At 43.7% G+C, this 21,518-nt stretch overlaps 1 protein-coding gene across 1 annotated transcript in view; it reads left to right on the top strand.

Moving 5' to 3' along the window:
• The first annotated feature begins 1,206 nt into the window (after positions 1-1,206).
• C1H21orf58 (chromosome 1 C21orf58 homolog) overlaps positions 1,207-21,518 on the top strand; it is a 31,864-nt gene continuing 11,552 nt past the window's right edge. The window contains exons 1-2 of the mRNA XM_084830264.1: positions 1,207-1,350; positions 15,078-15,135. Of these exons, the coding sequence (XP_084686390.1) occupies positions 1,294-1,350; positions 15,078-15,135 (115 nt within the window). The 5' untranslated portion in view covers positions 1,207-1,293. The remainder of the gene's footprint in view (positions 1,351-15,077; positions 15,136-21,518) is intronic.

Here is a 21,518-nt window from a genome sequence, read left to right as displayed (position 1 = left end):
TTGCTTTCTGAATTTGTTCATTCCTGGAATTAGTTGTGTTTTTAAAACAAATGATTATGTGTGCAATTACAATAAAACAAAATTGTGCAAGCACTGTAAAAAATAATTGTTTTTATCATTTGGAGCTGCTTGCTTAGTGCTCTGAGTGGGAATGGGAGTGGGGGGAAGTGGCTTGAAGGCTTTCTGTTACTTTCAACACTGAAAAACAACAAGAAGAGATTCAGTGCAAATAAGAGAAATTCTCCTCTCCTGCATGGAGTTTAGAAAGCAGCAAGAGATCATGTTGCCTAGAAGAGGACATTTCACTGTCTGAAAAGCAACACTACTTTTTATGGCTTTCAAAGTTCCACAGTCCGAGAAGACTACGGAGAATGGAGTGGGGAAACCCCCTCAGTTCTGAACCTCTTCTTGCTATTTTCAAACATCTCTTGAGTGCAACAGGAGACCCCAGCACTGTTTTAAAACAACAAATGGCTGCTTTAAAATGTAGTTTTCACCCGGCTCATTTTGGTACTGTGAATAGCAAGCATGCAACAATTGCCCTTTTCCCACACAGACAGCTATGTATTTCATCAGTGGAAGTAGCTATCTTGAGACAATCTTCTGGAGTAGATCATTATATATAATGCAATGTACTTGAATTTGTAATGCATAATGTACTTGAATTTCATGTCAGGGAATGCTGGGAAATAGGGAAACGTGGCAATGGTTTTCAGAAAATCCAGTAGCTCTGACTGACATATGTTCTTCCCATTTGGACTTTCTGGAGTAAGGTATTTTTGAATGTGGGTTAGGAAACACTTAGCTGGAAACTCTAACTTGATAAAATTGGAACAACCTCAGCCAATTTGGTTTTTAGTTTTTGTTGCTTTCTCTGCTCACCAAGGATGAACCAGGTTAGTGCCTATACTTGGAGAGGTGTTGTTTAGATTGTAAACGATATGAACATAGCTACTACGTTACCTGGGCTTAACAGAGTTATTTAGAGGAGCATGCTAGCAACGAACAGGGCTGGGCTTGTGGAATGGGAAAAGCCAGCAACCCTTAAGAAAAGACTGCTGTTGTTCAAGCAGAGCAATCTCTTAGTAACCATACTGAGTGTACAGTGCAAGAGGCTCAGTGAAGAGGGCTGGACATGAGAGAGTTCTGTTTTCCCTTGCAATTTCAGTCTGAAACTATCACTGAGGGAGGCTTTATGGAAAACAAGGATGCTGGAGGAAGAAAAAGGAAATACATATTAAAGTAAAATATTTCATTGTTTGAGCAGCTTGTCGTCCCAACATAATCAGAATTATGGATTCTGATGTGGCTGATCACGTGACCCGACTGAAACTCAAACTCCTTGAGAAGGTAAGATTATTTTTCTAAGGGCATTTCTAGGTGCCAAGTCCCCATACTGTTGATTTTGTGCAGTAACACTGCATTGGAAGTGGAGGATTTTTTAAAAATGTACTGACTACAATGGAGATTTTGCACCACAGTTATTCTTTCTCCCTACAATCATCCGTGCTGAACTTACCTTTTGGACTCTCAGGGATCAGCAATGAGAATGGCAAAGTCAGCACCCTTGCCAATCATGTTACATCCAGATTTTATGCAGCCTACATTTTACCACAGGACCACTCCTTCAAGGAGCTTTTCAGTCTAAAAGTACAGTGCCTTGCATAAATATTCACACACACCCCCTTTGACTTTTCCACATTTTGTTAGGTTACAACCTGGTATTAGAGTGGATGTAATTGGCATGTTTACCATTTGAGTTACATAACATACTTAACACTTCGAAGGTGCAAAATATTTTTATTGTGGCACAGAAGTTAATTAAAAACAAACTGACATTTGTTGGCTGCATAAGTATTTACCCCGCTGAGTCAATACTTGGCAGAAGCACCTTTGGCAGCAATTACAGCTGTGAGTCTTTTGGGGTAAGTCTCTACCCGCTTTGCTGATCTGGATCCTGCAATTTTTGCCCATTCTTCTTGGCAAAATGGCTCAAGCTCTGTCAGGTTGGATGGGGTCTGTTGGTGAACAGCAATTTTCAAGTCTTGCCATGGATTCTCAATTGGATTGAGGTCTGGGCTTTGACTGGGCCATTCTAAGACATCCAGGTTCTTGTTTTTAAACCACTCCAGTGTCACTTGGGCTGTGTGTTTAGGATCATTGTCCTGCTGGAAGGTGAACCTCTGCCCCAGTCCCGGGTCGCTTGCAGACTGAAAAAGGTTTTCCTCTAGAATTGCCCTGTATTTGGCTCCATTCATCTTGCCCTCAGTCCTGACCAGTTTCCCAGTCCCTGCCGATGAAAAGCATCCCCACAACATGATGCTGCCACCACCATGCTTCACCATGGGGATGCTGCTCTCAGGGCAATGAGTACTGTTGGCTTTGCACCACACAGAGCGTTTTGCAGTAGGGAGGAAAAGTTCAATTTTGGTCTCATCAGACCAGAGAACCTTTTTCCACATATTTGCTGTGTCTCCCACATGCCTACTGGCAAAATTCAAATGGGATTTGATGTGGGGGGGTTTCTGCAATGGCTTTCTTCTCACCACTCTTCCATAAAGCCCAGCTTTGTGGAGTGTCCAGATGATAGTTATCCCATGGACAGTTTCTCACATCTCAGCTGTGGATCTCTCCAGCTCCTTCAGAGTTACCATTGGCCTCTTGGTTGCTTCTCTGCCTAATGCCCTCCTTACCCGGTCACTGAGTTTTGGTGGCAGCCTTCTCTTGTTGTTGTTGTTGTTTACATTTCTATACTGCCAAAGCTGTCTAGGCAGAGTCGCAGTTGTGCCATATTCTTCCCATTTTGTAATAATGGACTTAATGGTGCTCAGGGGATTTAATAGTTTGGGGGTTTTTTTATAACCCAACCCTGATCGGTGATTCTCCAGAACTTTATCCTGGACTTGTTTTGATAGCTCCTTTACCAGCTCCTTTACCTTTTTCTTTTTCAAAACTTTTAAAAATCTGATTCCCTGAATGCCCACTGATTTATCCTCTAATACCTTCCAGATTTCTGGCCTAAAATAATTCCATATAAGTTTCTTAAGAAGCCATATGTATGTATGTATAGAAGCGGCTTCTATAGCACTTGACATCCCAAGTTTTCCAAGCAGTTTACATAAAAACACATACAATACAATATAAAAAACAATTTAAAAAAACAGTAAAATACCTTAAACATTACAACAAAAGCAGTAAAACAGCACGGTCATGATCGTTTCCAAGTCCAGGAAGCCTGAGTGAAAAAATGTGTTTTCAGGAGGCACTTGAAGCTTGCATAGTTTCTGCCTCTTGAAATACATGTGGGAGAGTATTCCAGATGGTTGGCCACTACCAAGATGGCCCGCTTATGTGCCGTTACCTGACGACACACTGTTGGTCATAGAACAACCAGTAAGGCCTCCTTGGAAGATCCCAGGGATTGATTTGGTGTATACAGGGGAAGGTGGTCAGCTAGGACCCTGGTCCAAAGTCGTTTAGGGCTTTGAATGTAACAACAATACCTTGAACATGACTCTGTAGCTAATAGGCAGCCAGTGCAGTTCTTTTAACAAAGTTGTAATATGTGTATAGCCAGGTGATTCACTGAGTATCCTAGCTGCTGCATTCTACACTAGCTGCAGCTTCCAAATCATGTGTAAGGGTAGTCCCATATAGAGCCCTTAAAGTAGTCTAATTGTGAGGATACCAGTGCATCCTCTGTGGCTAGGTGATTCTTATCCAGGGATGGGTGTAGTTGGTGCACCAACCGAAGGCGATAATGGCCCCTCTGGGCCACTGAGGTCACCTGCGCCTCCAGTGATAAGGGTGGATCCAAGAGCACCTTTAAACTATTTACCTGCTCCTTCAGAGGGAGTGCAATGTCATCCATGACAGGCAAACACCTGACTTACTGGACTTAGGAAGTGCCCATCCATAGAGCCTCTGTCAGGATTCAGCTTTGGTATTTTGGCCCTTATCCAACCCATAACTGCATCCAGGCACCTGCTCAGAACATACATGGCCTCTCCTGATTCAGATGCCACAGAAAAGTAGAGCTGGATGTCATTAGCATACTGGTGACACCTTGCTCAAAATCTCCTAATGACCACTCCCAATGGCTTCATATAGATATTGAATAACATTGGGAACAAAATTGTGCCCTGTGGCACCCCACAGTTCAACTGTCAAGGGGTGAGGCACAGTCACCAAATGTTATTCTCTGGAAGGGACCATGCAACTAAGAGTTGAACCACTGTAAAATAGTGCCCCTAACTGATGGAGGCAATCTAGGACAATGGTATCAAAAGATAACGAGAGATCAAGAAAAATTAGTAGGGTTCCACTCCCCTTGTCCCTCTCCTGCAGATCATTTGTCAAGGGGACCAAGGTTGATTCTGTCCCAGACTGGAATGGTTCAGATAATCAGTTTAATTCAAGGGTGCCTGCAGCTGGGATACCACCACTCTCTCAAGCACTTTACCCCCAAAATAGGCATTTGTGACTGGACAATAGTTGGCATGAATCTCTGGATCCAGGGAGGGGTTTTTCAGGAGTGGTGGCACCACTACTTCCTTTAGCGCAGCAGGTACCACACCATCGTACCACGATGCATTCACCACTACTATAATGCATCCAGTCAGTCCCATGCAGCTAACTCTAAGAAGCCAGGCACAGGTCAAGAGAGCATGTGGTGGGTTGCACAGATGCAAGTATCTTGTCCACATCCTCAGGTTCCAAAAACTGATCATGCAAAACAGGACAAGACCACTGGACACCTCATTAAACACAGTATCAATAATGGTGTTCAAGTTGGCATGAAGATGAGCAATATTGTCCTCAAAGTGTTTGGCAAACACGTCACAATGAGGCTTCAAGTGAGAGTTCCAATGCTGGATTCATGGAGGTAAATTAAAGCAGCCCCTAGACCACTCAGAAAAGCTCAGCTGAATGGCTACTCAAGGACACAATGGAGGCAACAAAGTAAACCTTCTTTGAGGCCCTCACCATCATACACTAGGTGCAATTATACACTCTCATGCGTGTTCGGTCACTTTCATGTCAAGTCTTGCATCACCTGCATACCAGCTGTCTCCTAGCCTGCTCCATCATTCAAAGCTCCTTAGTAAACCAGGGAACCATCTGAACTCCACAGTGCCAAAGAGGTGTCAGGAGCAAATGTATCATGGCTCTTCATGCTTCGCCATTCCACAGCACGACAAGGGCCTCAGCAGAATTGCCAGCTCTGGCTAATGGAAAATTCTTTGAAGCATTCAGGAATCCCTTGGGTTCCAGAAGATCAAAAAAAATGGAGCAAAGAATAAAAGGAACCTGGTGGTCGGAGTCTACTACCAGCCACCCAATCAAGGAGAAGACGAGGATGAAACTTTTGAAAAGCAAATAGCCAATGTTTTAAGGAAGCATGATGTAGTAGTAATGGGGGACTTCAGTGTCCCTGATAGTTGTTGGGAGACAAATTCTGCAGAACATGGCCCCTCCAGGAAATTCCGGACTTGTGTGGCGGATAACTTCCTCCTACAGAAAGTAGAGGAAGGAACTAGAGGATCAGCTATCCTTGACTTGATCCTAACCAACAGAGATGACTTAGTGGATCAAGTAGCAGTTACAGGAACTCTGGGGGAAAGCAACCATGTTGTACTTCAGTTCTTGGTTCTAAGGGAAGCAAAAGCCGAGTGCAGTCAAACGCGTACCCTGGATTTTAGGAAAGCTGATTTTCATAAACTCAGAACAATGATCAGTAAGGTCCCATGGCAAGCGACTCTAACTAGAAAAGGAGTCCAAGATGGGTGGGAGCGTTTAAAAAAGGAAATTCTCAAGGCACAATTACAAACAATTCCAACAAGAAGAAAAGGTGGAAGACAACAGAAGAAGCCAATGTGGCTTCACAAAAAGCTTAGAGGTGACCTGAAAACAAAAAAGGACACATATAGGAAGTGGAGAGAAGGCCAAGGTTCAAAGGAAGAGTACAGGCAGGTAGCACAGAATTGCAGGGATGGTGTCAGGAAGGCTAAAGCTGAGAACGAGCTGAGGTTAGCAAGGGATGCTAAAAGCAACAAAAAGGCTTTCTTCAGCTACGTGCATAGTAAAAGACAGAGGAAAGAAATGGTGGTTCAGCTATTAAATAAGGATGGCAAAATGATAACACATGACAAAGAAAAGGCAGAGGTGCTCAATTCCTACTTTGGCTGAGTCTTCTCCCAAAAGAGGGTCTATGACCCCCCTGGCAAAGGCAAAGTGAAGGCTGAAAGGGCAGGATTGCAGCTTGAGATTGATAGGCGTATGGTCAAGGAATGCCTAATTACTTTGAATGAGTTCAAATCTTCAGGGCCAGATCAACTGCATCCTAGAGGAGTAAAGGAACTGGCAGAAGAACTCTCAGAACCGCCATCTATTCTCTTTGAGAAATCATGGAGGACAGGGGAAGTGCCAGATGACTGGAGGAGGGCTAACGTTGTCCCTATCTTCAAAAAGGGTACAAAGGAGGAACCTGGGAACTACAGACCAGTCAGTCTGACATCAACCCCTGGGAAAATTCTGGAGCTGATGATAAAGCAATCCATCTGTAAGCACTTTGAAAACAATGATTACTCAAAGCCAACAGGGATTTGTCAAGAACAAATCCTGCCAGATGAATCTGATCTCATTTTTGGATCAAGTAACCTCCTTTGTGGACCGTGGGAATTCTGTAGACATCATATACCTCGACTTCAGCAAAGCTTTCAACAAAGTGCCCCATGATATCCTGATGAGCAATCTAGCTCAAAGTGGGCTAGATGAAACAACGATCCGGTGGATCCACAGTTGGCTACAGAGTCAGACTCAAACAGTGCTTATCAATGGGACCTTCTCAAACTGGGGAGAGGTAACGAGTGGGGTACCGCAGGGCTTAGTCCTGGGCCCAGTGCTCTTCAACATTTTTATTAATGACTTGGAGGAGGTGGTGCAGGGAATGCTGATCAAATTTGCAGATGACACCAAATTGGGCGGGATAGCTAATACTTTGGAAGACAGAAACAGAAAAGTGATCTGGATAGACTGGAGCGCTGGGCAGGAAACAACAGAATGACATTTAATAGGGATAAATGGCAAGTCCTGCACCTAGGAAAAAGAAACCAAATGCACAGTTACAAGATGGGGGATACGTGGCTCAACAACACGACAAGCGAGAAGGATCTTGGAATTGTTGTTGATCCCAAGCTGAAGATGAGCCAACAATGTGATGTGGCTGCAAAAAAGGCAAATGCTCTTTTGGGCTGCATTAATAGAAGCATAGCTTCCGAATCCCGGGAAGTACTAGTTACCCTCTAGTCAGCACTGGCTAGCCCTCATCTGGAGTACTGTGTCCAGTTCTGGGCACCACACTTGAAGAACGATGCAGACAAACTGGAGAGGGTTCAGAGGAGGGCAACAAAGATGGTCAGGGGACTGGAAACAAAGCCCTATGAAGAGATACTGAAAGGACTAGGCATGTTTATCCTTGAGAAGAGAAGACTGAGGGGAGATATGATAGCGCTCTTCAAGTACTTGAAAGGTTGTCACAGACAGGAAGGCCAGGGTCTCTTTTTGATCATCCCAGAGTGCAGGACACGGAATAATGGGCTCAAGTGACAGGAAGCCAGATTCCGGCTGAACATCAGGAAAAACATCCTGACTGTTAGAGCAATGTGACAATGGAACCAATTCCCTAGGGAGGTAGTGGGCTCTCCCACCCTGGAGGCGTTCAAGACGAGGCTGGACAGCCATCTGTCAGGGATGCTCTGACTTGGATTCCTGCACTGAGCAGGGGGTGGACTCGATGGCCTTGTAGGCCCCTTCCAACCCTACTATTCTATGATTCTGTGAAGTCTGATGGTGGACCATTTTAACAGGACCCTCACCTGTTCAGAGAGGGACTGGCAGCATGAGACCAAACTTCACCAGGAAGTGGTCTGGCCATGACCACCACCCCAATATCCAGACTGCCCCCCCATTCCCTCAGACAAAGACCACATTGAGGGTATACCCTGCCCTATGTGTTGAGCCAATGACAAACTGAGACAACCCCATGGTTGTCATGGAAGCCATGAAGTCCCAAATGGGCCTGTTAAAGCAGCCTCAGAATGGAAATTGAAATCCCCCAAGACCAAGCTCCTAGAGTTTTCCAAAACCACATCCAAGACCATCTCAGCCAGCTTGGTCAGGGAAGCCATTGGGCTGCAAGGTGGCTGGTACACCAATAGCAACACCCAGTCTGTCTCTTTAGCCCAACACAAGGTACAGGCCTTCATAGCCTGTCCCAGAATGGAGGAGTTTCTTAGTGAAGAGGATTGAACTTTTATGGATCATGTCAACTCCCCCATCCCACCCCAGTTCTCCAGCCTGACCTGGTGCTGTACAGAGTACCCAGGTGGATAAAACTGGGTCAGATCTATACCAGCCAGCATACCCATCCAGATGTCGGTGAGGCACACCAGGTGGGAGCCCTCATCCATAATCAAATCATGGATGAGTGAGGTCTTATTATACGCCACCCTGGCATTCACCGACAAGGCCAGTGGGTACAAAGAGTAATGTGTGTGGGTGCACATATCTTCTTATGTTCTTCATATATTTATATTTATATTTATATGGAAATGTTTGTTTGTATGGACTTGAAAACTCTACATCAGATTATTATTAAACTTTTAGGATTTGTTCTACCTACATCTGGGATGGTTTCAGGCATAGTGAAAATTTCATCCACCATCTTGAAACAAAATGGCAACCAATCAAAAATTTTAAATATTTGTGGCTTCAATACCATTTAATTGATTTCAACCAAACATGGCATGATGATTCAGCACCACAGTGAGCAGATTTTAACCATACAAAAAGCACTATAAAATTAATAGCAATTAGTAAACAAAAACTGAGATTGGCTGAAAAGTAATATAAATACAATACACAGGTAACTCCATAGCAGAGGCCATGCCTAGGGGTTCCAATGGGTGTGGCTTCACTCAGATGGGGCAGGCACAATTGTAGTAGAAATCAGAGTCAGAGAGACCACGGAGTAAAGAAAAATGAGTATTCTTTATTTAACGTGCGGGCTTAAGGCTGGAATCTTTTCCAAAGAGCCAAAAGCCCCGAGGCATAGCCACACATTACTTTTATAGAGATGATGACACACAAGCGACCCTTTCTCCCACCCCCTCTCCTGTGGTTTTACAGTTGGTACAGTTGTTTATAGTACAGGAAATGGGCCATAGGACATTCTATCTTGAGAACAAGGATACAGTCTTGCAGTAAGCAAAAAGGCAAAATCATGACTGTGTTGTGCAATTCGGCTTGCTGACAGGGGAAGTCTCTACATTGCTGTTCCTGCCAAACTATGCTAGCTCAGCAAGAACATGAGACCACTTAGTCTGACCCCCGACATGGCTGCTACACAATGTCTCCAACTCTGACAGGTATGTAAGGCTTCATTGTATCAAAGGGCTCTTCCCAACCCGTGCGAAGCCAGGTCCATTTGCTAGTGTGTATATACATATATGTCACAGTAAAACTGTGCACAGCTCCATATCTATACCTTTTAAAAATTGAACAGAAATCTAAAGGAGGAATATATGCATAGCAAATAACAGTATTGGGACAAAAAGGAACTGTAAGGCTGGATCTACACTTACCACCTTTTCTTGCTTCCACTGAGGTTTCACCGCCCACCTTTCACACTACACAGTAGCTGCCTTGAATTGGAACCAGAATTTCCCACTTCCGTGCTCCCGCTTTCAATATTCTAATATCCCGGTATTTCCCCTTAATGTGCTCTGATTTTCTGCCTTTGCTACCATATCCAGTCGTAGTCCTCTCCTTCGCCTGTCCATATGCGACAGTGTTTGTATTTCCCTCTTGTCCAATCACATCTCTCGACGGGCCCATGTCTTCTTCCGGCTACCGATCGCATAGCTTCCTCAGCAGCCCCCATTTCCTCAGCAACAAGCAAAGGGCTGGATGTGCATGCACTTGTCTGATCTTGGAAGCTAAGCAGGGTCAGTCCCGGTCAGTGCTTGGATGGGAGATCGCCTGGGAATCAGGCTTCCTGCACTGAGCAGGGGATTGTTGTATCCCTTCAAATGAGATTAAGTTTTACCCCTTCCTATCCCCGCTCCAGATGTGTTTTTTTTTTAATTATTTTTTTTAATTGCATTATCCTCGCAGAATCGGGGCTTCTCTGCAATGTTTTTTTTTTCCCTAATTCAGGCATGATCTTCGAAGATTCAAAGCTGTGAAGCTTCACAACTTCGAATCTTCGAAGATCATGCCTTGATTAGAAAAAAAAAACATCGCGAAAGCATCGAGAAGCCCCGATTCTGCGAGGATAACTCCTTAATTAAAAAAAAAACATCCGGAGTGGGGGATAGGTGGGGGTAAAACGTAGTCTCATTTGAAGGGATTTAACAACCCCCTGCTCAATGCAGGAAGCCTGATTCCCAGGCGGTCGCCCATCCAACTACTGACCAGGGTTGACTCCACTTAGCATCTGTGATCAGACAAGCGCACTCAGGAAAACAGCACAGCACTCGAGTGTGAACCGAGCTTGCGCATTCGATGAAGCACTGCAACAGGGGAAATGGGTGAGTGTGAATAATCACGTTTTAATGTGAGAGCGTTTAACCTGACGGGACACCGAATTCATTGTGATGGCGGGCACAAGGTAGATCAGCCCTAAGAGAAGGCCTCTGGTAAAACTTGCTATATGCAGTGTTTATATGTATGTATTTATTTTATTACATTTATATCCTGCCATTTTTCCTCTTGCAAGGAACCCAATGGGGCTTACATGATTTTCTTCCTCTCCATTCTACCTTCATAACAACCCTGTGAGGCAGATTAGACTGAGAGTCAGTGTCTGACCCAAAGTCACCCAGTGAGCTTCATGGCCAGAACCTGGACCTAGAACCCAGATCTCCTGAGTCCCAGTCATTAGGCTCTGTTTAGCCTTAAGGTGTTTCCAATTGAGGTTTTTATTGTGCAGTCACCTTGCCTCATTCACAGAATTTTATGGGAGGATCCAGACAATGTTGTCTTCCATTTGTAAGCCTCCTGTGTTTTTCCACCACTTCTTTCATCTTTTTTCTTACTACAAAAAATGTTTAAGGAGGGAAAGATGGAATAGCTGCACAATGTCTTTTGACTGGTAACACTAGAAGCCATCCATCTGAAAGCAGCCTTTCTATACCTCTTAGATCAGGGACAGTATGAGACAACATAAACCAGAGTTACCTCCCACAGTGTAGTAACTGCATAAATCTGTCTAAGTATTATTATTCCTTTGTGTTGTAACCTAACTGTAGCATGATATGGATCCCACAGTTATTTGTACAATTCTAGTTATTAGCAGCTCACAAACACATCTGGCATAGTTAGATCAGCTGACATTGTACAATTATAAAAGGTAGATGCCACAATTACGGACAGGATGATGGGCTGAGCATCAGTAAAATGTATTAATGTTTTACAGTTGGTGAATAGAATTTTGCTCAGTCTGACTGATCACATTTTGAAAACTATTCAGGAAACCATTTTGGCCCAGGTCAGATTGGCTGGTGAGCCTGAGTGGTTCTTTGCTACTGGCTCACTTGCTTAAGTCATTTAGGATGCAATCGTATGCAGGTTTAGACAGAAAAAAGTCTTACAACTCCAAGCATCCCCCAGCCAGAGTTGTAGGACTTCTTTCTGTCTAAACATGCATAGGATTGCATCCTTAGAGATATTTGCTCCACAAGATCCTTTCTTTAAGGCAACTCCTCTGTGCTTGTGGTGCACCATTACCTAGACTGCAAAAGCTGATGTGTGGATGACCTTGTCTTGTAGCCTAGGTTTGAACTAAGGTATGCTGTTACGTTTCTGTGATTTAAGAACACAGGAGTTCATTCATGAATCATGTTCTGTGGTCTCACAGCCTTTTAGTTATATATAGTAAACGAAATCCAATGCTGCAGCAAACAGATTTCCTCTTGTGCAATGGGACGTTCTCCTCCTCCCGTCCCCCTACAGCCCGCCACACACTTCCCCCAAAATCTGCTCCAGAGGGTCCCCCAGTCTCTGGAGCAGATTTTGAAGGCTGCAGGGGGGAAGGCAAATTGTCCCCTCTCCATTCTGCTGACAGAAGCCAGGGGCTATTTGGATACAACCCAAGCTGTCATAGCCCCCCTCCACCTTGCTAAGGCTGTAATCATAACATCGGCTCACCCACTGAACTAATGGGATTCATTGCAGATAAAGCATGTTTGGGATTGCACTATTAATTTCCAGTGAGGGCAGTGGAACAGAGAGACCATCCAAAGCAAACTGTTTAATCTTTGATGTGATTTATATGTATCTGTGGAACAGTTCATACAAAAAGGGGACTTTTTCTTCAGGTTTAGTATTATGAACCTAACATTGGTTAGCATGATCCTGCCATGAAGTTGTGACCAACTTTTTGTTAATTAATAAAATGAGCCTAGGAGAATGTTTAATAATGCCCTTTATTAAGTTTGGTTCTACATGATGGCAAATATATTTACTTATTCTTTAATTCAAACTCTATTTGTAAATCACAGATGTTTCAAGTTTGAGTTTTGAGGTAGGCATAGGGTAAAGTAATCATGACTACTCTGCTGCAGATTCACTAGGCCCTTATTTTCATCAAGCTATCTTGACTATGAATACCAGTCCTAAGAGGCTTCATGCCCTTTAATTACTTGTTGAAAGTCAACACCAAAGTTCCTTGTTAGGGATGTGTGAGAATTTAGCAGTGGAGACTGGTGGCTCTGATGTCAGCGGGGTGGTGAATCCACTCCAGGTTTCAGTCACAACCAGTCAGAACTCTAAAGGAGCTATCCAAGGCGCAAAGCTCCCTGGATAGCTTCTTTAGAGTTCTGACTGATTCCCAGAGCAGATTCACTGCCCCACTGACATCAGAGCCACCAGTCTCGACTGGAATTTAGTTTGTTTCAGAATTTTATCTTTCCAGAACTCACACATTTCTTCATAAATGGGATGGAAAGAACTTGAGATTTTTAAAAAAAATAATGTGGGAGAAACACAAACTGACAGATTAGTCCACCAGACCTATAGCTTTGAGCGCATAGCCCTTAAATGTCTGAGCTGGATTTTAATACCTATATTCAACCATGGTTGTGAGGCTGAATTGGGGTTGCCACCATTTTTTTCTGACAGGCTCTTTAACAGCTCTGTGGAAAACAACATTGTCCTCTCCATGCTGGGTATAGCTGTACCTATTAAATTTGGCTAGTGCAAATGGGTGAGAATTTTGTTTTGGTTTATTTTTTAATAAGAGTTTACTAAAATCCACACACTTCTTCATATATGGGACAGAAATACTCATTACTGCAATGCGCTGTACATGGGCTTGCCTTTGAAGACAGTTCAGAAGCTGCAGCTAGGGATGTACGAAAGTGACTTACCTTTCACGGATTATGTTGATGGGGGGGGAGGCGTTCTGTCCCTCCCCCTGGAATCCTCGAACGGCCGGCTGTGCTCCGCGGCAGCTCTGTGGAGCAGCCAGCCAGGCCTGGCCAGGCCAGAGCCGTCCACAGCCGGATTTCCGGCCGCGGAGGGCTCTGGGTAAACAACAACAGCAAACAAACAGTCAAAAAACAACCGCGTACGCAAATGGCGGCGGCTACGGCCACTGCCATTTGCGTTCCTTCTTTTCGGCCATCTTAGTCTACGTAAATATTTACGTAGACTATGACAGCGAAAATCAAGGGGAACGCAAATAGCGTAGCGGGCACTATTTGCGCCCCTTTTTCATTCACCGTTTTAGCCTACGTAAATCTTTACGTAGGCTAAAACGGTGAAAATAAAGGGGACGCAAATAGCGCCCGCTACGCTATTTGCGTTCCCCTTTATTTTCGCCGTCATAGTCTACGTAAATATTTACGTAGATTAAGATGGTAAAAAGAAGGAACGCAAATGGCGGCAGCCGTAGCCACTGCCATTTGTGTACGCGGTTTTTTTTTTAACCCACCCCCAAACATGATAGGCTACGTAAAGATTTACGTAGCCAATCACGTCTTTTTTTCCTTTTTTTTTTAAACCCAGCCATGATAGGCTACGTAAATCTTTACGTAGCCTATCACGTCTCCCCCCCCCCCCCCACAAGCCTGGAAATGGCAGCAGTGGCAGCCGGTCGGAAGACCGGCCGCCGGAGCCGCCGCCGCCCGAAAGATCTGCCCCAGGTAAGTCTCGTCCCGGGGGGGGATCCGCGGGCGGGGGCAGGCCATTCCGCCACAGATTTCGGGGGGCCGAATGCACTGGCATTCAGCCTCACCGAGATCCGTGGCGGAATTCTCTGACATCCCTAGCTGCAGCTTGTACAAAATGCAGCAGCCAGATCAATAACGGGGAGCAGAAGGTCCAGACATATAATGCTGATTTTGGCTCACATGCACTGGCTGCCTGTATGGTTCTGAGCTGAAGTCAAGGTGCTGGTTTTGACCTATAAAGGCTTACATGGCTTGGGACCACAATACCTGATGGAGCACCTCTCCTGGCATGAGCTGACCTGTGCACTATGCTCAGCATCCAAGGCCCTCCTCTGGGTGCTTACTCCATGGGAAGCTCCGAGGATAGCGACAAGAGAGAGGGCCTTTCCAAGGGTGGCCACCCAGTTATGGAATGATCTCCCTGATGAGGCCCGCCTGGCACCAACATTGCTATCTTTTCGGCACCGGGTTAAAACTGCCCTCTTCTCTCAAGCATTTGGCAGCATACAAGGAGTTTAAATTAGTTCTTGGATTGTCTTTGGCTGATGATTTAACAAATTGTTTTTACATACATTTTGCCTGTGTGGGGGTTATCTGTTACATGGTTTTTATGTAAATGCTTTTCTTTTTGTACTTCGTATAATGTGTTTTAATGGTTTTTAATTTTTACGTACTGCCCAGAGAGCTTTGGCTATGGGGCAGTATAGAAATGTAATAAACAAAATGAAAGAAAGAAAGAACTTGAAATTTCAACAAGCCAAATGCTGAAGAATATGAAATCGAGGGATTTGTCCATACCTATTCCCAGTTTCTTATTAATCCTCATGTTGCTTTGATCCACAGAAACTAGAAAATGAACGTGAAAATTTGGATGACCTTGAATCTCCTTTCTCTGCAGCAAGTAAGTAATTAAGTCTGTCTCATATCTGTACAGGAATTACTGATGATGAGTGATTCTCAAAGGGCCAATTGTGACAAGAAACAAGCTGCCAAATTCATCCCATCTAGATCTTAGTTTACTTGGACTTCCAAAATGGTTTTGACCAAGTCACTCACCAAAGATTCCTGGGCATACTTAGCAGTAGTGGAATAAGAGGATACCAGTCCATCCTCTTATGGATCAGTAGCTGGTTAAAGAACAAAAAGCGAAGAGAAAGAGTAAATCCATTCTCCCAATGGAGGGATGTAAACAGTGGGGCCCCACAGAGAACTGTATTGAGACTAATGCTTTTTAACTTATTCATAAATTCTCTGGAATTAGAAATGAGCAGTGAAGTCACCAAATTTGCTGATGACACCAAATTATTTAGGGTGCTTAATACAAAACTAAAAGGGATTGTGAAGAGTTCCAAAAGGATGTCTCCAAACTGGGAGAATGGGCATCAATATGGCAAATGTGGTTCATTGTAAGAAAGTGTAAAGTGATACATGTTGGGGCAAAAAATCCAACTTCATGTATGCTCTGATGGGGTCTGACTGTCCAAGAAAGAGATCTTGAGGTTGTAGTGGACAGCTAGATGAAAATGTTGACCCAGTGTGCAACTGCTGTGGAAAAGGCAAATTCCTTGTTGGGCATTATTAGAAAAAATAATTGGGGAAAAAAACCTGCCAATATCATATTGTCCTTTTACAAATCTATGATGCAATCACACTTGGGCCCCATCTGCATGAGCCATTTACTGTGAGGCTGCTGTGATCTGAGGACCTTTGGGACATACGACGCAGTCGCCACTTTGCAGCCAAACTGTGGTTTTCACAGGGGAAGTGTGGCTTTCCGCAGAAGCATTTTGCTGCAATTTTTTTGGCGTGCTGCGGGTTTACTGCGGCTGCTCGGCTGTCTGTCCCTTCCTCGAACTGACTTCGCAGTTTGTGGTGGGCGTGGGGTAGGTGTGCTTAGTGATTGTATCAGAGGGATCCATTTCGGAATGAGTACACACATACCTCTCATGTGGGCATGCCCCTTTGCATGTGCAAACCATCGCGAGGGTATGGGGCTGAAGGACTGCCACTGTGATTGTGTACAAACAGTTGGCATGGTAACAAAGGAGCAGACTACCCGACTCTTACCAAAGAGGAATGGACAGACACAAACGAACCCCTAAAATACAAAACAGCCACTGAAACCCGAAGTGTCTCATCCCATCTTCATGTGGCTGCGCATTAAATATAATCGTAAAAGAAAGAGCAGCGCGACTGCCGTAGTTTACTTTGCTTTAATGGTCATGTGTCAGGGCACAGCGGATTTTTCCGTTGGGGTAGTCTGCAGTAAATTGTGTGTGTACCGCAGCAGAAGCGCAGCTGCAATGCTGCACAGTTACAATGGAGTGAACATCGAAAGCAGTGCCATGTAGACAGCCCCTTGGAATACTTTGTATAGTCCTATTCGCCACACCTCAATAAGTATACTGTAGAGTAGGAAAAGTTACAGAAAAGGGAAACTAAAATGATCTACGGGGTGAGGAAATGTTACAATGTCTGGGACTGTTTAGCTTAGAAAAAAGAGTAAAGGGAAACAGGTGTACAGAAAGTGAATAGGGAGAGGTTTTTCTCCCTCTCACATAACACTAGAACCCAGGGTCATCCTGTGAAGCTGAATGGTGGGAGATTCAGGACAGAATAAACTATCAAACAGCGCATAGTTAAACTATGGAGTTCACTACCAAAAGGGGATTGGACAAATTAAGAACATAAGAAGAGCCACGTTAGATCAAACCAAGGGTCCATCAAGTTCAGCATTCTATTCACACAGTGGCCAACCAGCTGTTGACCAGGAACCCACAAGCAGGACACAAGCACAACAGTACCCTCCCACCCATGTTCCCCAGCAACTGGTGTACATACGCTTACTGCCTCTGATACTGGCCATCAGGATTAGTAGCCATTGATAGTCTTCTCCTCCATGAATTTATCCAACCCTCTTTTAAAGCCATCCAAATTGGTAACCATCACTACATTTTGTGGTAGTGAATTCTATACTTTAACTATGTGCCGTGTGAAGAAGTGCTTTCTTTTATCTGTCCTGAATCTCCCACTAATCAGCTTAATGGGATGACCTTGGGTTCTAGTATTAAGAGAGAGGGAGAAAAATGTCTCCCTCTCCACATTCTCCACACCATGCATAATTTTGTAGACCTCTATCATGTCTCCCCTTACCCTCCTTTTTTCCAAGCTAAACAATCCCAGATGTTGTAACCTCTCATAGGGGAGATGCTCCAGCCCTTGATCACTTTAGTTGCCCTTTTCTATACTTTTTCCAGCTCTACAATATATTTTTTTAGGTGTGGTGACCAGAACTGTACACAGTATTCCAAGTGTAGTCGCACCACAGATTTGTATAAGGGCAGTATGATATTGGCAGTTTTATTCTCAATTGCTTTTCTAATTATGCCTAACATGGAGTTCGCCTTTTTTACAGTGGCCGCACACTAAGTTGACATTTTCATCGAGCTGTCCACCACAACCCCAAGATCTCTTTCTTGGCTGGTTACCGCTAGCTCAGATCCCATCAAGTTATTCTTGAAGTTGGGATTTTTTGCCCCAACGTGCATCACTTTACACTTGCTTACATTGAACTGCTGTGAAGAATTCATTCAGCTTCTCTGCAATCTCCCTGTCCTCCTTTAGTACTCCTTTAACTCCATTGTCATCCAACAGTCCAACTGCTTCCTTAGCTGGTTTCCTGTTTCTGATACATTTAAAGAATTCTTTATTGTTGGCCTTGGTATTGTTAGCAATATGCTCTTCAAAATCCTTTTTTACATCTCTTATTGTCTGCTTGCATCACCTTTGTGCAAGTTTGTGCTCCTTTTGTTTTCCTCACTTGGGCAAGACTTCCATTTTCTGAAGGAAGCCCTATTTTCTCTAAGAGCTTCCTTGACACTGCTCGTTAACCATGCCAGTGACCTCTAGGACTTGGCGCTATCTTTCCTAACCTGTGGTATACATTTTAGCTGAGCTTTTTATTATTGTGGTTTTGAGTAACCTCCACAAATTTTGAAGGGATTTCACTCTCTTGATTCCCCCTTTCACTAGTTCCCTCATTTTAGAGACGTTTCCTCTTTTGAAGTCAAATGTGACTGTGTTGGACTTCCTGGGCAATTTCCCACTTAAATATATCTTAAACCTAAAAGCAATGTGATCACTGTTTCCAGTTGATTCAATAACATTTACATCCTGTACTAGGTCCTGTGCAACACCACTTAGGATTAAATCCAAGGTCGCCTCCCCTCTGGTCGGTTCCATGACCAGCTGTGCTTGGTCACAGTCATTTAGGGCATCAAGAAATTTTACCTCTTTGTTGTGACAAGAACATGTATTTATCCAGTCATTGTGGGGATAATTGAAGTCACCCATCATTACAACACTTCCTCATTTGGAAGCCTCCCTGATTTTGCTTTCCATCTCAAGATCACCCTGAGCATTCAGGTCTGGGGGATGATAGCACGTTCCTAGCACTAAAATAGTTTTGGAGCCCAGTGTTGTCACCAACAGTGCTTCTGTGGAAGAGCCTACCCCTTTTAGGTGTTCTAGTCTGCTCGACACCATGCCCGCTTTGATGTACAGAGCATCACCCCCTCCAGTACACCCTCCCCTATCCTTTCTGTAGAGTTTATATCCAGAGATGACCATATCCCACTGGTTCTCTCCATTCCACCAGGTTTCTGTAATTCATGGAGGATAAAGCTATCTGTGGTTACTAGTCATGATGGCAATGTATTACCTCCAGTGTCAGAGGCAGTATACCGGTTGCTGGGGAACATGGGTGTCGGGGTGTTGTTGCACTCATGTCATACATACTTATAGACTTCCCAGGGCATCTCGTGTGAATGCTGTGTGAACAGAATGTTGGACTACATAGGTGTTTAGTTTGATTCAGCATGACCCTCCTTATGTTCTTATTAGAGGATAGATCTAGACTTAAGGTATAACTAGGCATTCCAAAAGATCTGCTGCCTCTGCATGTCTCTTTCCCTCTGTTCTTTATAACATCTAGGTAGACTGTAAGTCCCACTGATACAGGATTTCAGTTTTCTTAACTTTCTCTGGATTGTATTCCAAAACAATACCTGTAGCGTTATGTGTAACATGATGTAATTTTGTTGTGCTTTGATCCATCGTTGGTAGTGGTGTTGAGCAATCATAGAATCATAGAATAGCAGGGTTGGAAGGGGCCTACAAGACCATCAAGTCCGACCCCCTGCTCAATCCAGGAATCCAAGTCAAAGCATCCTTGACAAGTGGCTGTCCAGCTTCATCTTGAATGCCTCCAGTGTGGGAGAGCCCACTACCTCCCTAGGTCATTGGTTCCATTGTTGCATTGCTCTAACAGTCAGGAAGTTTTTCCTGATGTTCAGCTGGAATCTGGCTTCCTGTAACTTGAGCCCATTATTCCATGTCCTGAATTCTGGGGTGATTGAGAAGAGATCCTGGCCTTCCTCTCTGTGACAACCTTTCAAGTACTTGAAGATGCACAAGGTGAAGTAGCATCATGTGTTGAACTAGGTGTTACAAAAAATGGGAAGAAGAGACACAGAGTGATTGCAATTCAGTGTCTGTTGAAATATTGATAGGCGCTTAGGTACTTAACCATTAACTTAAATCTTAACTCAGCAGGACTTGCAAATATGAGAAAGGCATAGTAGTGGTGGCAGTGAAGAGCATATGTGCAGCAGTGTGCTAGCCCTCCTTGTTTTATAGGCTGATCTTTTTAGCTGGCAAATCAGCTATGTGGTGCCATGTGCCTAAGAGATCAAGTATTCAAATTAAATGCCAAACAGAATTAATTTTCAAAATGGGCATAACAAGTGTGAAGTCTTTTCATTCTGATTTCTGTATAGATCTATGCTAGGAAGACATGCATTAATCCTATGAAGGGGGCTCTGCACAATTGAGGGGATATGGGGCCTCCAGTGTTGCATAGCTTCTCCAGTCCTGCCCCCTGGGTCTATTCACTAAATGTCGATGTTTGCTGTGGGGGAAGATGATGCATGTAGGCTTCCATGCAAGCTGGAGCCCTGTGCAATCAGGGTTCCAACTTGTTTGGAAAGCCTACACACGTCAAGGTCTATGCATAGAGACCTTCTCCCTGCAGATATCATCTTTTCATTAGCAAGAAATACTGAGTATACTAGCAGTATTGCCCTGATCTTCAATTTTAATCAGATTTATCTGTGTTTCTATAACTCTGCACTTTCAACTAGATCAATGAAGGCAGCAGTTCCTCTTGTAAACATGGAGCTGGTCTTTGCCACTTTTGTAAAACCTGAAAGTACTTTGTTCATTCAGGAAAACTATTGAACCAGCTCTGGGCAGATGCTGTCTATATTACCGGAATTTTATGTTTATCAGGAAACAATATGTACTTTTATGTTGATCTGATCTGGTCTAGATAAGTTCCATGTTTGTTGAAGAGGGAATTGTTTCATCTGATTCTGTACTGCTTTAACTTGAGGATGAGCCTCTTCAAGCTCTTGTAGCTATGTTATCTGATAGTCACCCTGAAGATCCATTGTGGTGGCTGATTATTACTGCCCTTTGAGGCAACAAACTAGGTTTCCACACAATTGATTGCATGTGAAGGCATTGTTATACTGTTTGTATATCTTCTAAAGATTTTGCAAGTGGAATTTCATAAGACACACTTAATAAACAGGCTTGCTTCATACATGGAGCAATTTGCCACGTGCCATTTGTGTGAGCAGCACTTTCCCACATGGCTCAGGTGGAATTTTAACCATGTGCAATTAAGTACTTCAATTTGGCCTGAACCACATGATGTGTATTCACATAAATTTACCACAGAAAACTTTATGGACATGATTTTACTAGAAGTTTCTATTCATGTAGATGGCTACACATGGGACACAGTAAAATACCTTCTTTGAACTTTGAGGTCAAACTACACATTAGATATAAGTGTTCCTTTCAAGCTGGAAAATATTCCTTGGGGTTGTGGTGCTTGGGAGCAGAGAATTGATGGGAGGCACTCTCTCTCTCTGTACCCACCATTTCTACGTTTTGAATCTCCCACACCCAGTAAAAACAACCACCAGGCTGCTACTATAAACATTTGTGTGTAACATGTAGCTTGACCATGAGCTGTAATTCTAAACAAGTTTGCTTTTCATGTTCTGTTCTTCCAGATAAGTGTATTTGTAATCAAATGCAACAATTTCAGCTTCTGTGCAGACTCACAGTTGATTTTACTCATGATAGTTGCAATGCCCCACTAGAAAACAATTGTGCATACACAGAGACACACTCCATTTGACCCTTTAAAAATAT

This window comes from Heloderma suspectum, chromosome 1, assembly GCF_057233095.1.
Source record: "Heloderma suspectum isolate Gila_16-S chromosome 1, 16-S_ref, whole genome shotgun sequence".
NCBI classification, from domain to species: Eukaryota; Metazoa; Chordata; class Lepidosauria; order Squamata; family Helodermatidae; genus Heloderma; species Heloderma suspectum.
The sequence above is the reverse complement of the archived record's forward strand: the minus strand, read 5'-3'. Positions and strand labels throughout refer to the sequence as shown.